The sequence below is a fragment of the Vicia villosa genome, unplaced genomic scaffold, assembly GCF_029867415.1.
Source record: "Vicia villosa cultivar HV-30 ecotype Madison, WI unplaced genomic scaffold, Vvil1.0 ctg.004348F_1_1, whole genome shotgun sequence".
Classification (NCBI taxonomy): Eukaryota; Viridiplantae; Streptophyta; class Magnoliopsida; order Fabales; family Fabaceae; genus Vicia; species Vicia villosa.
In genome coordinates, this window is record NW_026706418.1 from 65,341 (window position 1) to 83,323 (window position 17,983).

General features: G+C 34.7%; 3 protein-coding genes across 3 annotated transcripts; all 3 read left to right on the forward strand.

Annotated features, from left to right (window-relative positions):
* Window positions 1-3,125: 3,125 nt before the first annotated feature.
* LOC131641985 (NDR1/HIN1-like protein 10) lies at window positions 3,126-4,087 on the forward strand. The gene has a single exon (XM_058912279.1). The coding sequence runs from the start codon at window positions 3,200-3,202 to the stop codon at window positions 3,818-3,820; it is 621 nt and encodes a 206-aa protein (XP_058768262.1). The 5' UTR covers window positions 3,126-3,199; the 3' UTR covers window positions 3,821-4,087.
* Window positions 4,088-5,946: 1,859 nt separating this feature from the next.
* Window positions 5,947-7,911, forward strand: LOC131641986 (uncharacterized). Its single transcript, XM_058912280.1, has 2 exons — window positions 5,947-6,715; window positions 6,809-7,911. The coding sequence occupies exons 1-2, from the start codon at window positions 5,947-5,949 to the stop codon at window positions 7,909-7,911; spliced, it is 1,872 nt and encodes a 623-aa protein (XP_058768263.1).
* Window positions 7,912-12,414: 4,503 nt separating this feature from the next.
* Window positions 12,415-17,756, forward strand: LOC131641987 (uncharacterized). Its single transcript, XM_058912282.1, has 2 exons — window positions 12,415-12,905; window positions 15,792-17,756. The coding sequence occupies exons 1-2, from the start codon at window positions 12,415-12,417 to the stop codon at window positions 16,540-16,542; spliced, it is 1,242 nt and encodes a 413-aa protein (XP_058768265.1). The 3' UTR covers window positions 16,543-17,756.
* The last annotated feature ends 227 nt before the right edge of the window (window positions 17,757-17,983 follow it).

The following is a 17,983-nucleotide window of genomic DNA, read 5'->3' on the forward strand; positions in this document are numbered from 1 at the left end:
CGAAAATTGCAAATGGGGTTTGTTTTCGGAGATGCACTTCCGAAAATAACTTTTTCACATTTTTGGGGGTTTTCGGAAGTGCACTTCCGAATTATGCAGAAAATGTGTTTTTTTAATGTTTTTCTTAACAGTCCCGTATTTTTAATTAAACGAAAACGACGAATAAAATAAACGACATATCAACATAAAATACTAATATAATAAATACAATCCGAATAATATATACAAGCCGAATAAAATAGTAACTGTGTGCGAAATACAAGCCGAATACAATAAAATCCAAGAAAAATAATTCGGAATCCCTATTGTGTATGCCTAACTCTATCTGCCAAGGACCTCCTCTGCCTCCTATATGCCGCCGCATGGCCCACATCATCGACCATCCTCTCCACCATGTCGAATGCCTCTGGACTGCCCTGGTCAATGATACCTCGCTCCAACGCGTCCCGCCCATGTGACGTGCCCCTCTACACAATGCCAGTCATGGGTGGCCTGCATGCGACATTACTCCTCCAGGACCAAATGATGCTCCCAGTCCGCAAATATGGTAGTGTACTCCACTCGGGTAACTGTGTCGGGAGCAGCCTCAAACGGTGACCTCGGTATCATTTGCACATGTCCAAACTAACGCATGCACCGCTCAGGGAGATACCTCACCATGGTGTTGTCCCGCATGCCAACCAGCCAAAAAATAACACGATGCGGTCAAAGGGGATAACAGTAGTGTAGTCATTGAATGGCCTCAACAAATGTCATCGTGAGCTGTACGGTCGGGGTACCCACGATATGGTCCCACTGCATTGTTCCCCCTTTGGAGAACGTATCAGGCGGCCCTGGGCATGGCGTCCTCGTACGCAGGATTAATGGCGAAGCCGTGGATGCGGGGGAAGTAGGAGATGATCCAACCCTGAAACACAAACACGATAATGTATTAAAAATAAATACAAACCATAAAAAATGTGAAACAATTAAAATGAAACGTACCGTCAGGAGTGTGGCGGATCCGATCATCTGCTTGGTCCTCCAATTGGAGGCTTCATTCAGCTTCTGGTATAGGTATACCAGAATAGCTGACCCCTAATTCCACTGGTGAATGGTAGTCACGTCCATGAAGTAGAGGAGGTAGGTCACGTCGACGTATCTTGCACTCTTTTCCACAAAAAGTGTAGTGCCTACCAAAAACATGAACCAGCACCGGAGAGCGCAGGCACGGTGATACTCCATAAATAGGTCGTTATCCGCCTCCTCGGATTCGGCCGCCGCCACCAAGTGGTCCTCATAATAATCGCTCAATGTGGAGAACTGGATATGAGGCCCATTTGTCGTCTGGCACTCATAATCATCCATATAAGGGTCCATACCCAGATAGATCTCCATCCACTTGATCGCATCGACCATCTGGATCTAGGAATGGTTCAGCAGCATCCCTGTAATCGGCAAGTGGAGTAGACAATGCATATCGTGTAAGGTGATCGTCATCTCCCCAACTGGTAACTGGAAAGAAGACGTCTCCCTATGCCACCGCTCCACAAAAGCCCCCTGCATGTCGTGGCTGATGGTGGTATACTCGGTCATGCACAACCCACCTAGCTTGGAAGCAGTCACCGCATCATTAAACAACTGCGCCTCTGGTTTAAAGAGACCAAAAATATTCCGCGCGTGGTTCACCATTTTTAAAGTCAGCCTTTCCTGTTACAAGAAAAACAAAAACAAAAAACATTGTTAATTAGACCGTTAAGAAAATGTGGAATAAAAAGCTAAATAAAAAACGGTTAAATAATAAATTCGGATAAATTATAAAAAATACCTCTCCCTCCCAGACACGTCGAGCGACGTGCTCGTGGTAGGAAATTAGCACGGACGTGTCCTTAGGCCCTCCCGGGTAGCCCTCCTCCTCCCCGTGTGGAGGATCAACATCAGGTATCTCCTCCTCCGCCTCCTGGTATCTCACATCCTCCTCCTCCCGTACCTCCTCCTGATGGGAAGAAGATACTCAATCCATCCGACTCCTCGATCTAGACGAGGAACCATGCTCATCTGTACGGGTGCTCGTACTCCACCCCGTCCCCGCGTCGATGCAAACTGCGCCGCCCGCTCGCGTCTAGCCGATGCTGTCTGTCTCTCTCCCCTGTCTGATACGTGCTGGGTTGCCTGCCATATTCCTGAAACAATTGAAATCCATAAGAATGCGAAACAATTAAAAAAAACACTTATGGACCCTTTTCGGAAGTTCATTTCCGAAACTGGTCAGGGAGGTATTTTCGAAAATGAACTTCTGAAACACCCCTGCGAACACCATTTATGCAAGTTTTATGGCTGACCCCAAAATCAGTTATTCAAACAGTTTTTATGCTTCTAAACAACCCTAAAGACTACTAACAACCTACCCCTATATCATTTTTCTAATTTCTAACAACCCTAACATGTATTTCAATCATAGATCTAAAGTTTTAGAAACTTACAAATTAAAGGTGATTGAGATGCTTTTGAATGTAGTAGAACAAGTAGATGAAGCCTTGGAAGTTGGTTTGCAGAAAATGTAAGAGAGGTTGAGTTTGAAATTGGTTTAGGGTAAATGATTTTGGGGGTGGGGTGGATGTTTTGTTAAAACTGCAAAACGCGCAGTATTTCAGAAATGCACTTCCAAAATGGTGATTTCGGAAATGTATTTCCGAAATAAATAAAAAATTGGAATAAAAATGTGTTTTCGGAAATGCATCTCAGAAAACACATTTTCTTGATACTTCGAAAATACATTTCCGAAGTATAAGAGCGTTTAAGGGTTTTCACCAGAGGTAACAAAGAAGATAGGGGTTCAATAAAAAAATTCCCAAATTTTATTTCTAACTTACTTCATTTTGTGAATGGCCCCTTCATATGATGAGCAATGAAAGTCTCCTAGACCAAACCAACGCGTCTGATTGGGCTTGTGATCCAACTGGATTGAGTGAATGGTCATGGCCTAACGTGTTCGTACCCTACAGGTCAAAAAGTAGAATCTTCAATTTCAAGTGGATAACCAAACAAGCACACCTATTCTGAACTATTCAACAGAATTTTCAACGCTATCTATCCTAATTGTTTACGTGCTTATTATAAATACATCATTCCACTCCCCACAAAACATATTTCAATATTCACTTACTTTTAAACTCTTCTACCAAAATTTTCAATTTCATAATTTTTCCGCAACTATATTATGGCACAACCGCAACCCCACAACCGTTGTAGAAGATGCTGTTGCTGCTTCTTCAGCGTAATTTGGAAGCTCATCATAGCAATAGCCTTCATTCTTTTTCTCATATTCATCATCTTATTCTGCATCGTCCAACCACGATCCTTCAAATTCAGTGTCAAAGAAGCCAAACTTACACAATTCAACTACACCACCAACACCAACATCCTCCATTACAACCTCGTACTCAACTTCACGGCACATAACCCAAACAAAAAGCTCAGCATCTACTACGATGCAATTGAAGGACATGCATCCTACCAAGGAACAAGGTTTGCATCAACGGATGTACCATGTTCGTTCCGTCAATACCCAAAAAGCTCGAGCCCTATGAGTGGTGTTTTTTCTGGACAACGTGTGATGGTTTTTGACCATGACCAGGTTTCTGATTTTGAACGTGATAAGAATGATGGAGTTTTTCATTTTGATGTGAAATTATACTTTACGATGAGGTTTAGGCTTGGTGATTATATTTTTCCATATACTAAAGGCAACATTAAATGTGGTCTTGATGTTCCTTTTGGTTCTAATGGGACTAAGCTCATCAATGCATTTGAACCCACCACATGTGAAGTTAATTTTTAAGTATCATGTCTCGTGGATCACTTGTTTGATTGGAGAATTTTTCTTTTGCTATTTTAATTTTTTTGTAAAAATTTAGATTTCATGAAAACATGTTCACAAATTGTGTCATTCTTTATCCATGTTTTGACGGATTGTTAATTTTAGGTGTGTTTCATGTGAATGATAATTGTTGATTTGTTTCTTATAAATTAAAATAAAAGTGACTATGATAGCATTTAACATTGTTTTTACTTTGAGCGAATTATGGCGGGTCCCGTAAAATCGATATAAATATTATATAGTTGTGATTAAAAAGAGTATATTAATTTATTAGAATTAATAGAAAAAAAATTTAAATGTTAATTGTCATTCAAATATTAATTTAATTTTTCAAGTTGTAGTAGTTTTTTGGATATACATCGATTTGGTAATTGCTATTAAACAAAATATAACGTGGAAAAACAGGTTTGCCTCGTCGGTCATGCCTATAATTGTTTATAATTTTAATTTTACAATATCCATTAATAAATATTATAAAATAAAACATATTATACAACAAAAAAAACATATTGGTTTAATAATTTGATTAGATTTAATGAATTGAATAATATCATGTTTGTTAAATTTGTGTAATAATTTAGAAGTTATATGCTATAATAATTCAGAAGTCAATAAACATATGATTTCTAATATCGGTTCAATTTAAGTAAATATTTTGTCAGTCCGTCAAAAAAATATGTTCGGTCCGTCGGGCATGCCTATAATTTTAAAATTCTTCTGTATTGTAAATTTAGAGTCTATTGATACTGTATAATTTTATCATCTAATAAAAAATAAATTTAAACACTGTTAAGTTTTATAACGAATCTCTGACAAATCTTGGATAAATAACAATTGTTGAAAAACTTAAAAGAAAAAGTTTTTGGAAAATGGAATGTGATAAGTAAATTGTATAAAAAATCATATGAATATAAAATTCATATATTATGAATTTACGTATGCAAATATATAGTATGAATTTATCCATACTTATTTAATACATAATAAAATAAATTAAATAAAAATAATGACAAATTTGAGTATTTCATGAGAAAATTGTGTTTTTCATATATCATAGTTGTCTCATGTTTTTTATTGAAACAAAATCATATCAATTTTTAGTATAAATGTTATTTCCTCCGTTTCTTTTTAAGTGTTGTTTTAGAAGATTTTTTTTTGTTTCTATTTAAATGTTGTTTATATAGTTTAATGTTATAATTTGTCAATTATACCCTTATTTTGTCAATTAAAAATACTAATGCATTATAATTTAAATAGAAATTCAAGTTTTGGAACATAAAAAACGATGATAAATTAGTAAGACATGATTTTAATAATTAGTACAGTAGGATTTTACACGTGTTAAATTAAGTATTTTATTCTCTTATAATATTTGATTGTTATAACTGAAATAAAATCTCAAATAATTTCAAAAATTAAATGAAGATATTACCATCGTATATTAAATAAATGATATGTTTTAAAAATATTCATAATGAATGTGAGAATGTATTTAATTTAATTTTTTATTTTTTAATAAAAAAATATTTCAAAAGTAGTAATCATCATTGTTGCATAAGAATTAAAATTAAATTTAATAAATGATTATTTAATTAAAATATGAGATTAATTGGTATGCACTGTCAGTTTAAAAAATTTTACACCATCAGTGCATCATCACCATTCAAACGGATTACTTTAATAAAAATTAAAATAAAAGTCAAATAATTTTAACAAATCAACGGTTGGGATTTATTGACAATGTAAGACTTTTTTACATTGTTAGTGTATTTCAATTAAATTTTTAAAATATTTAAGGTTTAAAATAAAATATATCATAAATATTTAATTTTCGATATGAAAAATTCCAAAAATCAACGATTGGCTTCGGTCCCCGCCAACGGCTAGTTCCCCTTGCTCGGCTAACCAAGACCTTTTCCACTGTTTCCTATATTTTGGGCCCGTAAATCACGCCCAGACCCACAAAAATAGGACGAGTATTGTTCAAGAGGATTCTTCAGTTGCCGTCTTCTTACAACAACTATCATGTGCTCTCAAATTGATCTTCCTCCTCCGAGTATTGTTCAAGATTCACTCTCTTCATCAAGATGTCTCAACAATCGTCTTCCTTCTCTCCCAAAGAAGGGTCTTCTATCAATGTGCATAACACTGCTACAAGCACTAATATGATTAACCCTATTGAGGTTCTAAATATTGTACCTTTGAGAATGGTGCATGTTGATGATTTGAAGGTAGGGAAACCGCGCACTCCACATGTACGACAACCAAAGGAGGATGTTCGCGGCAGAACCACCAATCCCTCATCTTCCACTCCTCGTGAGGATTTAACAAAGGAAGGATCAAGGTATGTTCACAAAGCCATTGCTAAAATTGTCACTCGTATCTTGGATGAACAACATCAAGTCCCTAGGATATCAGTTCCTCTCAAAACTGTGATCCATGATCCCCCTCAGAACCCTGAATCCGCTGTTGTACCCAAGGAAGACATCATAGGAAAGAACTCTAATGATAATGATGTCCACATCGCTGATAATGATGCTCACACTCCTGAAGGTGATGTCACAAAGGATGTCAATGACATTGGGAATATTGGTGCTGATGCTGGTACAGGTACTGCTACAAGAACAGCCTCATATGTTGTGGATCTTGATGAGTTTTCTGATAATGATCTGGTAGCTGCTGTGAACCCTGGCTTAACCAAGAGGCTTATGACTAGGAGAAAAGGTAAGGCTGCTGTACAAAGTTCCCCAAAGAGAAAGGTTCCTCCTATAAGTCCCTTTGCTGATTTTATCAGGAAGAAAAGTACCTCTACAGGTCCCATAAAGAGTAGAGCTATGTCTCAGAGTGTTTCTGTTGGTCCAACCAAATCTTGGAGAAAATTTATTCCCAAGAAAAGGAAGGCTTAAGCTATAGTTGACTCTGACTCTGATGTTGATGTTAATACTCAAGACATTCCACTAAGGAAGAAACCAACAACTAGCAAGCTAGTTGCTAGTGTTCCTGGGGTACCCATTGATAATATCTCTTTTCATTATCCTTCCGGTGTCAATAGGTGGAAATATGTTTACCACAAGAGGTTAGATTTGGAAAGGGAGTTGGCTAAGAATGTCCTTGAGAATAAAGAAATCATGGACCTAATTCGTGAAGCTGGACTATTGAAAACTGTTATTCATTTGCCTACGTGTTATGAAATGCTGGTTAAAGAGTTCATTGTGACTCTATCAGAAAACTGTGCTGATAGAAAATCAAAGGATTTTAGAAAAGTATATGTTAGAGGAAAATGTGTTAACTTCTCCTCCACTGTTATCAACAACTTTCTTGGAAGATCTAATGAAGCTCAACCTGAGATGGAAGTGACTGACAATAAAATATGTGAGGTTATCACGGCTAAGCAGGTGAAAGCCTGGCCCCTGAAAGGAAAACTTTCTGCAAGCAAGCTCATCATAAAATATGCATTGCTACACAAGATTGGAGCTGCTAATTGGGTGCCCACAAACCACAAGTCATCTGTTGCTATTGTGCTGGGAAAGTTTATATATGCTGTTGGAACCAAGACCAAGTTTGACTACGGTACTTACATATTTGATCAGACAATGAAGCATGTAGGGAGTTATAGTGTGAAGGGTCCTATTGCTTTCCCATCTATCATATGTGGTATAATTGTGAATCAGTACCCTAATATCCTAAGTGAAAATGATACGGTTTGCAAGAGAGAAAGTGCTTTATCATTTCACTACAAACTGTTTCAAGGAACACATGATCCTGACATTGTCACAACATTAGTTGGAACATCCAAAGACAACACAACTACAAGTAAGGCTACCGTGATTGAAATGCTAAGGGAAACATGTAAGGAGCTAGAGTCCAAAAAACTAGGTCTTGAAAAATTGATCAGCTCCCTTGAGATGGATAAAGGAGCTGAGTTTGTTGATGCTGATATGGACGAACAGAATGAATCAGACAGAGAAGTTGAGAAAGAAGCCTGTCAAGATGATGGCACTGATAAAGACACTTCAGATGCAGAACTCAGTACCTCTGAGTCTGAAGTCTGAAACAGCTGTTTCTGGTAATTTTTTTTTTGTGGATTTTAATATTTTCAGTATATTTTTTGGTTTAAGTCTGGCCTGTACTTAATTGAATATCAAGGTTGTTTTGGCAACATTTCTGGCAAAAAGAGGGAGTAGCTTAATGTCAACTTAGTGTCACCCCCAAGACAACAAGACAATTTTTTTTGGTTTTATTGAATGAAGTTGTATTCTGGAGGAAGTTTATTTCTGTAGTTGGTATGTGTGATGGTATGATGGAAGTGTTGATCTATTTGTGTGAGTATATGCATGATGGTTCGTGGTTGTGATGGTATAATGTGGTATGTTGTATTTGTATTAGCTATTCCTGCAGATGTGGTTTTAACTGGTTGTGTGCTCTGGTTGTATGTTGTGTGTTTGTTTTTTTTTCTACTGCAAAGAATCTTTGATAATGTGGTGACTGGTTGTGTAACACCCCGAAAATTATTTCTAATTATTTAATTTAAAGAGGATAATTATTTAATTGGAATAATTGATGTTATGAGAATTATTGAGAAATATTGGAAATATAGCTATTGGGCTCGTGTGGTGGTTAATTAAAAGGGAGGTGTTAACTTATTAAGCCCATTAACCAAAGTTATTCTATTTTTTTTTAATAAAATAGAAGGAGTTATGGAATAGAGAAGGTTACAACATTTGGAAAAGAGAAACACGTGAAAGAGCGGAGAAGCGGAAAGTGCGAAGAGAGGAAGAGCGAAGAATCTACCTTCAGGTAAGGGGGAATCTTCCATTTATCTTCTATTATGGGGTTATAGGTAGTAGGATGGATTGAACATGTTGTTTACATCAATTAGGTTATGTTTAGGTTGTGGGATGTTAGGTTTTGGAGAATTGGTTGACATTGGTTGTATTGATCATGTATGGTGCTATTTTAACGTTTGAAATGTGTTATAATTGTTGTATATTTTGTCACTTAATGGTGTTTTGATGTGGGTATGATTATGGTGTGATTGGATTGGAATTGGGAGAGGAAGGATGTCAAAATCGCAGCAAAATTCTGCATAAAACGCCGAATGCGTCGACCAAAGTGTCAGTTGCGTCGACCTGAGTTTTAGCATGCGTCGACCTATAGGGTCAGCATGCGCTTACCCGAGAGTGGTAGAAGTTCTATGCGTCGACCTGAAGGAGGCTATGCATCGACGCACTGCATGCAATTTTTGAAAAATATTTTGAAGGTCATAACTTTCGATCCGTTTGTCCGATTTTGGTGCCGTTTCGAGCATAGTGAAGCTAATTAAATGATTTATACAATAAAATGGTGTTTTGATTCGTGACTCGATTTTATATTAAAACTCTCGATTTTAATTAGTGGTGATAGTTTATGCGTACAGGTACAATGGTGAATGTTTTATCTGTTGTGATGCCGTGATTGTAACTGGTGGTTGATATACATATATTGTCGATGTAAAATATATGTTTTGTTATGGTTGAGGATAGCATAAACTATATGTGGCTATTGATTGTTGTGTTGGTTGATGATTATGATATCTGGTTGATTAATGTTGATGATGAGCATGTTATGGTTGATACAAGCATTTCATAATCATTATGTGGCTGATCCTTGATGATGGTGGATTAGTGGTAGCTAATTCCCATTGTGTGGAATTAGTGAGTGGGTGTTTCCATATCCTTGACGATGGTGGACCGGTGAGATGGGTTATCCCATGTTTGGTACCACATGCATGTAGTTGCATTGCATTAGGCTACTTGTGTTATTATAACTTGAATGGAAGATTGTCCAATGTTATAATACGTGTTGATTGTGTATTTGTTGTAACTAATTGTGTTGTTGTGAATCTGATCGTAACTGTAATTGGGTGAATAATGTGTGATTGATATTTTATTACCTATATCTTATAACATTGGTTAAATGTGAATGAGACTCACCCTTACTGTTGTTGTTTTTCAGATTGAGGAGTAGCTTTTGTACTTCGTGAGGATTAGCTCGTCAAGTAATTCGTTAGAGTCAGTTGGGTCTGTGTCATGCTCTGGTTCACTGGGGACGTTATTTAGAGTTACTTGTTAAACTCTTTTCATTGGGTGTTTTGCTTATGGTGGTATTTTGAGTCTATGACTCTGGTTGTTTCATTATTCAGATGTTAAAGATATTTTCCGCAGTGTTAACATGTTAATCTGGATAATTTTGGTTTAACGTTCTCTTTTATGGCATGACATGAGTATTGTTTTAATTATCTGGAAGTTGTAATGCCCTTTCCATGTTTTACTCTGATTATTGTTAAATTTTCCGCGGGGTTTTAGAAGGGTGTTACAGGTTGTTTTAGCAAAAAATTTGCCAAAGGGGGAGTTTGTAGATGCTTTTAAATTGGCTACATTTTGTGGTAAAACATTCATGTGTGTGTGTGATGTCTTGACTAATGTCATGACACACTGTGTGTGGAATTGTGCACGATTGTATGGTTGAGCTAATATATGTTTTCGTTGGATGTCATGCTCGATGCCATGACATCAGTATCTGATAGCAGTAGCTGTTACATTTTAGTTGTTATGTTTCCTTATTTATCTCAGGCTACAATTTAGGAAAGTTTATATTTTGTGTTGTATGATTTGCGCTAAAATATATCGTACTACAGCATATGTGAACACCCTAATGATGTGGAAATTAGGTTAACTTGATTAACCCTAATTTATGTTTGGAAGGCCCAAGTGTTGTTGCCTATAAGAAGATTGCAAATCCTACTTTCAGAAGCAGGGGTTTTAACGTGAAGAATTATGTGTTTCCATCGTTTTTGTGTTCACGTGTTTTGTGTTAGTGTTAATTGTACTCCAAACAATTGTCTCTTTGATGATTGTATTGGAATAAGGTGTTTTTGAGTTGTAATAGTTTTTTTGTCACTCTAAGCTTTTAAGCATGAGTGATGTGTCCCTTGATTGAAGCTTTGAAGCAAAATAAAGATTTGTTTGAAGTGTGTCTTCATCCTATTTTATTTGTTATTATTGTTATCACTGTTGTGATTGAGGGGGAGTGAGTGGGAACTCAGGTCTAGCACTAGATTGAAATTATATTGGGTAGGTCTTAAGTGAAGAGTTGTAAACGGGGGAGTTTAGCTCTGAATTAATACTGCTTATAGTAGATTTCCTCCCTGGCTTGGTAGCCCCCGAGTAGTTGTTGTTGTACACCGAACTGGGTAAACAATTATTTTTGTTCTTTACTATTTTGTTTACTTTCTGCATAAATTCTATAATCAGTTCTGAAGTGGATGTCATAATATCCGACACGACATCGATCGCGAGTTACGAGAATTTTCATTTAAAAAAACTAGATTTTTTTGTATTTTGGAAAAACTAGAGTTTTTTGGTTTTTCGAAAAAACTCGATTTTTCGTAAAAAAACTCGACCTTTCCTATTTATAAAAAACTCGATTTTTTTTTTGTTTCCCAAAACTCAATTTTTTTTCGAAAAAAACTCAATTTTTGTATTTTGGAAAACTCCATTTTTTGTGTCTCCGAAAACTCGATTTTTTATTCAATTTTTAGAAAAAACTTGATTTTTTCGTATTTCTGAAAAACTCGTTTTTTCCGTGTTTCCCAAAGCTCCATTTTTTTTGTTTTTTTGAAAAAAACTCAATTTTTTCGTTATTTTGAAAAAACTCAATTTTTTGTGTTTAAGAAAACCTGATTTTTTAGTTTTTTCGAAAACAATTCAAATTTTCGTATTTCCGAGAAACTCGATATTTGTGTTTTCGAAAAACTCATTTTTTCGTGTTTCTCTTTTAGAATTTTTTTGTTTTTTTCGAAAAAACTCAATTTTTTTTATTTATGAAAAACACGATTTTTTTTAATTTTTGAAAAATTATTTTTTAATAATTTCTAAAAATAATTTCATGAATTTAAAGTATAAAGTAAAAATAATCCATTGGATCATCAAAATGTGTTAGATGGATTGGATTCATCCATGTATATTAATGGATGGATTTAATCCAATACATTAACTTATTTTTTATGTAGTAGATAGATTGGATGGATTTTTTTGTGGTTGGATCGGATGAATTTCTTCTTAATGGATTCAATTGTCACCCTAACGTAAGGACATGGTTTCCCTAATTGACCAAATTTAAATGCCAAGTTTATTTCATCTCTAAGAGATAACATGCACTCCTGTACTTTTTTACTAGTATAGTGGCGCCCTTCGCAGGACCCACATAAAACTAATAAGGCACTACTAAAAAAATGACATTTGATAAACAGTTTTTATATCAGGTGTAAAAATATATGATGTGAAAAATATTTATCAAGTGATTTTACATCAGCTATTTAACTCAAATGATGGGAAAAAAATTGAATTTAGTGATTTTACATCAGGTATTTAATTCAAATGATGGGAAAAAAAAACGCGGTGGCAAACTTGTAAATAAAACGAAATGGGATTATAAGGGCTGTTACATCGGGCGATAGATGAACCGATGGGAAAAGTGATGGCCTTCAGGCTTTTACATTGGCCCATTTCTGCCCGATGGGAAAAGTGCTGGCCGTTTTGGAGCTTACATCGGTCCACTTTTTACCCGATGGGAAAAGACCCATTTCCACTAAAACCCTAATGACTAAAACTCAGACATTTCATTTTATTCCTTCTTCTGCCCTCGTTCCTAATATTCCTCTCTTCCTCTTTTCTTCCGCCCGCAACCCAGCCGTTCGTCGCCGCCCTCGTTCGCCGCCGCCCTCGTTCGGCCGCCGCCCTCGTTCGGCCGCCGTCCTCGTGTCTTTCGCTCGATTCGTTCGCCGCCGTCCTCGTGTCTTTCGCCGCCTCCTTTATTCGCGAATTCGCCGGCAGCCGTCGGAGGACCGACCTTCATTCGCTGCCTTCATTCTGGTACACTTCTTCTTCCCTGATTCTAAGTTATTGGCAGAATCAGTTGATAAAACTGTGATACGACTTTTATGTTTTGTTGTTGTTTTGGATTCTGGAAAGAAATATGTGTTTCTTGTTTCTTGTTTCTTGTTGCTGTAAAAAAAGGTTCTTAATAAATAACAAAATTGAAAACTCAAAAATAAAGATGTAAAGTGAATAAAACCATTACATAGTTGAATGGACCTACCAACCACTATGTCAATGGTTATGAACTTAACATTTTTAATGGAGGAAAACTACTTTGAATAACAAGTTTTGTGTTCATATGAACGAACCTTCCCTGAATACGTTGTTAGGTATGAAAATGAAATGATAATGGAATGCGATTTATCATCTTAACATCTTTAATCATAGAGAATAGAGATGAGCTTTAAAGTGTAGAAATACGATTAGTTTAAGGAATATTGTAACATTGTGGAGGAAAATAATATATGGGCTTACATTTTTATATTTTTTTAAAGGCAAATAAAGGTATAGTTTTATGTTTAAATGAATATAGGTGAATAAATATAACTTTATTCTCTACCTTCTATGGATGTAAGCAAAATCGTTCAATAAAATTTAGGAAAGAAATAAAGTAATCAATAAAATTTACTAAGAGAATCCAACGTATGAAAGCAAAATACTAAGTTACTAAATTGCAAAAAAAAAGAGAGACAAAACTGGTACAATATATCATCAAATGAATTCATCTTTATATGTTTAAAAGATGTTTGTTAAGGGACAATAGTTTATTTTATAATTTATAGAATGTGATTCAAAACATGCTTAAATTATATGTTTATGTATTTTTTAGGTACTTGAAGATACATAGCTCATTGTGGTTCATCTGATTTATAATAAGGTTAGTTTCTTGTTGTGGCCTAACTATCGTTGGATATTGATATGTTTAAGCTTTCATACATATGTATTTATGGTTTTTCTGAATGTGGTGTTTTTCTTTATAAATTTTACATAAATTTTGAGAGCAAAATTACAACTCAACACAGTTAGTTATAAACTTTCCAATCAAAGTTATTATCCAACACTAAATTAGTTATAAATTTTCAAAAAATAATTATAACAATACACCATCTCATTCATGTTTAAAAGTCTCTCCATTCTAATAAATTTCTTCAAGTCATCAAATCTTTCAATACACCATCTCATTCATGAAATAATTTCATTAGAAATAATGTCTGCACCCCCGCCTTTTGGACAAGTTTTTAATGTCAATTATAGGCATCATAATGATTTAATTATGTATGCATTAATTTCGGAACATAGGTATGGATCGTAGTTGGATGAGAGGTAATCGATTAAGTGCTGAGTACGAACATGGAGTGATGGAATTTCACATTTATTTCATTTTCAGAGAGTGTAGTGCACATGCATATAGAGATTATGCAATGCATGTTTTTGGTTGATTGACATTTAGTTGCATTCACTTCTTATTTATGTTCACGAAAGTTTTTCGAGAGATAGATTAAACATGTCTAACTATCATTTTTACTAATTTTTGAGGGTTAGGTTGTACGTCTCCTCATCCTATTTATTTTTTCTTTTTTATTTCAATATAGTTCCTTTATATATATATATATATATATATATATATATATATATATATATATATATATATATATATATATATATATATATATATATATATATATATATATATATATATATATATAATATGGCGAAGTCAGGAATTTTAGGCAACCTGGACTAAAACTTTAATTATACAATTGGTTATTTATCTATTTTAATTTTCACAACCTATTTTTACTAATTTCGCCCATAATTTTGTCTATGATTTTGTCAAAAAATCGACTATTAAATTGGGAGAAGTACAAAGAAAATAGGGGTTGAGCCTGGACGCGTGCCCAGGCTCGCTCGGCCTTGAAACCGCCCCTATATATATATATATATATATATATATATATATATATATATATATATTCTTCAAAAAAAATTTCTATTATATCTTGTAATGTTTCTAATATTATTTTTTTTTGAAAATAAAAAAAATTTAATTTCTTTAGAATAATTTTAACTAGATCAGGGTATGAGAATGTCTTAAGTAAATATGTTATTTTTTCATCAAAATTTTGGATGAACACGAGTCCTGATAATTGTTTGGTGGAATTAAGTTTAGAATATTCAAATCCAAAATAATTTGAAAAATACTTCTGCATTGTGAAATTAGAATTTTTAGTTTCGAGTTCCATAATATAAGTTTATTTTGTTTTGAGTGAAAGGTGTTTTTGTTTTATATTAGGCAAAATACTCTTTTTAGTCCCTTATGTTAACCTCGGGGTTCATTTTTGTCCTTTAACTTTAAAAAGTGTCATATTGGTCCCTTAACTCTTCAAAAGGTGTCATTTTAGTCCTTTTTGTCATATTAGCGACTGATTTAACGACCATTTTTTGAGTTTTTCCGTCGCTAATGTGACAAAAAGGACTAAAATGACACCTTTTGAAGAGTTAAGGGACCAATATGACACTTTTTGAAGTTAAGGGACCAAAATGAATCCAGAGGTTAACATAAGGGACCAAAAAGGGAATTTTGCCTTTATATTAATATTCCTTCTTCCTATTGCTTGTTTCTCTTGAGGTATGAGTTTCTTTACACTTGTTAAATTTATTTATTTATGTTTATTCTTATTACTAATAAATAGTCCTTGTTTATCTAAGAATCTCACATTTTCATCCCTAACCTATTCCCATAGAATTTCTTCCAGAGACAACATTTGCGTCAATGTTCCTTATCGTCTAAGAACCTCATCCTAGCGGTATTAGGTTCTCTTGATTAAGCAACTATTGTTAGAATCATCAAGCACTTCAGTCATTTGTGAATGGCCACTTCATATTATGATAAGCAATGAAGGTTTCCTCATGCCAAACTAACGCCTTTGAATGGTCAACACGTCAAGCTTCAATTTCAAGTGGACAACAAGATAACTAAACAGGCGCACCTATTCTGAACTATTCAATTGAAGTGTCAACGCCTCATATCCTTACGTGCTTGCTTATATATACATCATTCACCATAAAATACATTTCAATATTCAATTCCTCTTAAACTCTTCTATCAAACTTGAACAAATTTCCGAATTTTTCAGCATCTATATCGCACAAGCACAACGCCGCAACCGTAGCAGAAGATGTTGTTGCTGCCTGTTCAGCTTAATTTGGAAGCTCCTCGTAGCAATAGTTTTCATCGTTGCTCTTATATTCCTTGTTTTGTTCCTTATCATCCAACCACAATCCTTCAAATTCAGTGTCAAAGAAGCCAAACTCACTCAATTCAACTACCCCACCAACACCAACACCCTCCACTACAACCTCGTACTCAACTTCACGGCACGTAACCCAAACAAAAAACTCAACATCTACTACGATGCAATTGAAGGACATGTATCCTACAAAAGAACCAGGTTTGCATCAACGGATGTAATAACATGGTTAAATTCTTTCCGTCAATACACGAAAAGCTCGAGCCCTATGAGTGGTGTTTTTTCTGGGCAACGTGTGATGGTTTTTGACCATGATCAGGTTTCTGATTTTCAACGTGATAAGAACGATGGAGTTTTTCATTTTGATGTGAAATTATACTTTACGATGAGGTTTAGGCTTGGGAATTTTATTTTTCCAGATATTAAGGTTCCAGATATTGATGTTCCTTTTGCTTCTAATGGGACTAAGCTCATGAATTCATTTGAACCCACCACATGTGAAGTTAATTTTTAAATCACCTATTTGGATGAATTTTTGTGTTTGTGTTTTTTTTTTCTTTTTGGTTATATTTTGGATTCATGAAAACATTTTCATAGATTGTGTAATTTTTTACCCATGTAGATACGAATTTAACCATGTAGATACAGATATAATTCTGGATTATATACGTATTTCAACTGAATGATAAATTTAATTTTGGATATTATAGGTAGTTGAATGATAAATTCAACGGAGTTTATTTTTTAAACAATTATGTGATGGATGTGATGGATGAACTCGGTCTCTAATGTTTTTATTTACAGAAATTTAAATATGAAGGTGGAACTTTCAATTAATAATTTATTTATTTTTTACAAAAAAAAACTTTATTTGCTTTCATTAATCAAATATAAAGTGATACAAGGAGGAATCTCATCAAACATACAATATCGAGTCCAAGAATTGGCCGCCTTGACTAAGGTATGGGCAACCATATTTATTTGATGTTTTATAAACTTAACATCGACAATACATTTAAACAAACCAATAGGAGGCAGACTCCAATTAACCAACTCCATGTTATCACCTTGTGTTTTCCTTAGATTTTGGGCTAAAAACCAATCTTGCCACTCATGGAAGGCTAGCTAACCAAGCTTAGATGCATCTTCTGTTAGAACAAGATTTGGTTCTGCTATATATCTCTGAGTTTTGATGATACAATGAGTATGTTTGTATGAACAATTTTGGTACTCTAATGTCTGTTGCTTTGAGCTTTTAACAAACAAGTTCTGAATCTGATGAAAGGTGTGGCCAACACATAAGAAGATACCAAGTTCCGCTTCTGCACTACACAAGTTCTGATGAACAGTAGCAAACCACTTTAGAAGACTCTGAAGTTGTGACTCTGATATTAAGTCTGAAGAAACCAATCTAAAGACCAAGTGCTTAAGACTCTAAAGACACTGTTCTGAAGACTCTGAAGACTTGAAGCTCTGAAGATTTATGTTTCTAAAGACAAAGGGTGTTGAAGACCAAGTGCTGAAGACTTTGAAGACGTAGTTCTAAAGACTCAGAAGACTTAAAGTTCTGAAGACCCAAGGATTATTTTCTTTCTTCCAACTCATGCGGTCAGCCTCTGAAGATCAAAAAGAATATAAGATAACGATATGTAATACATAGTACGTGGCTCAAAATGAATGTTTAGCTCCACTGCCATGAAAAGGACGGACGCGTTGTACGATCTTGTCCCCCACTACGTTCAAGCCGCCAAACTTCTAGAGTTTCTAGATTTGCCCTCTAACGGGTATATTACTATATTGTCTATATAAAGACTTGAAGACTCAAAGAGGAAGCTGCTAATTCAAGATCATATACATTCTTGAAAGACTGTTCATAGCTTCATTCTCTTTAAAAGTCTAGAATCTGAAAAAATATCGTTTACATTCAGCTTGTGTAAAAGCATTTATTTGTAAAC

Coding starts and splice junctions, on each gene's coding strand:
- LOC131641985 (XM_058912279.1), top strand. CDS start 3,200: ATGGCACAACCGCAACCCCACAACCGTTGTAGAAGATGCTGTTGCTGC.
- LOC131641986 (XM_058912280.1), top strand. CDS start 5,947: ATGTCTCAACAATCGTCTTCCTTCTCTCCCAAAGAAGGGTCTTCTATC. Junction 6,716..6,808: donor GTCTCAGAGTGTTTCTGTTG/GTCCAACCAAAT, acceptor TTAATACTCAAG/ACATTCCACTAAGGAAGAAA.
- LOC131641987 (XM_058912282.1), top strand. CDS start 12,415: ATGGGAAAAGTGCTGGCCGTTTTGGAGCTTACATCGGTCCACTTTTTA. Junction 12,906..15,791: donor GTTTCTTGTTTCTTGTTGCT/GTAAAAAAAGGT, acceptor ATTCAATTGAAG/TGTCAACGCCTCATATCCTT.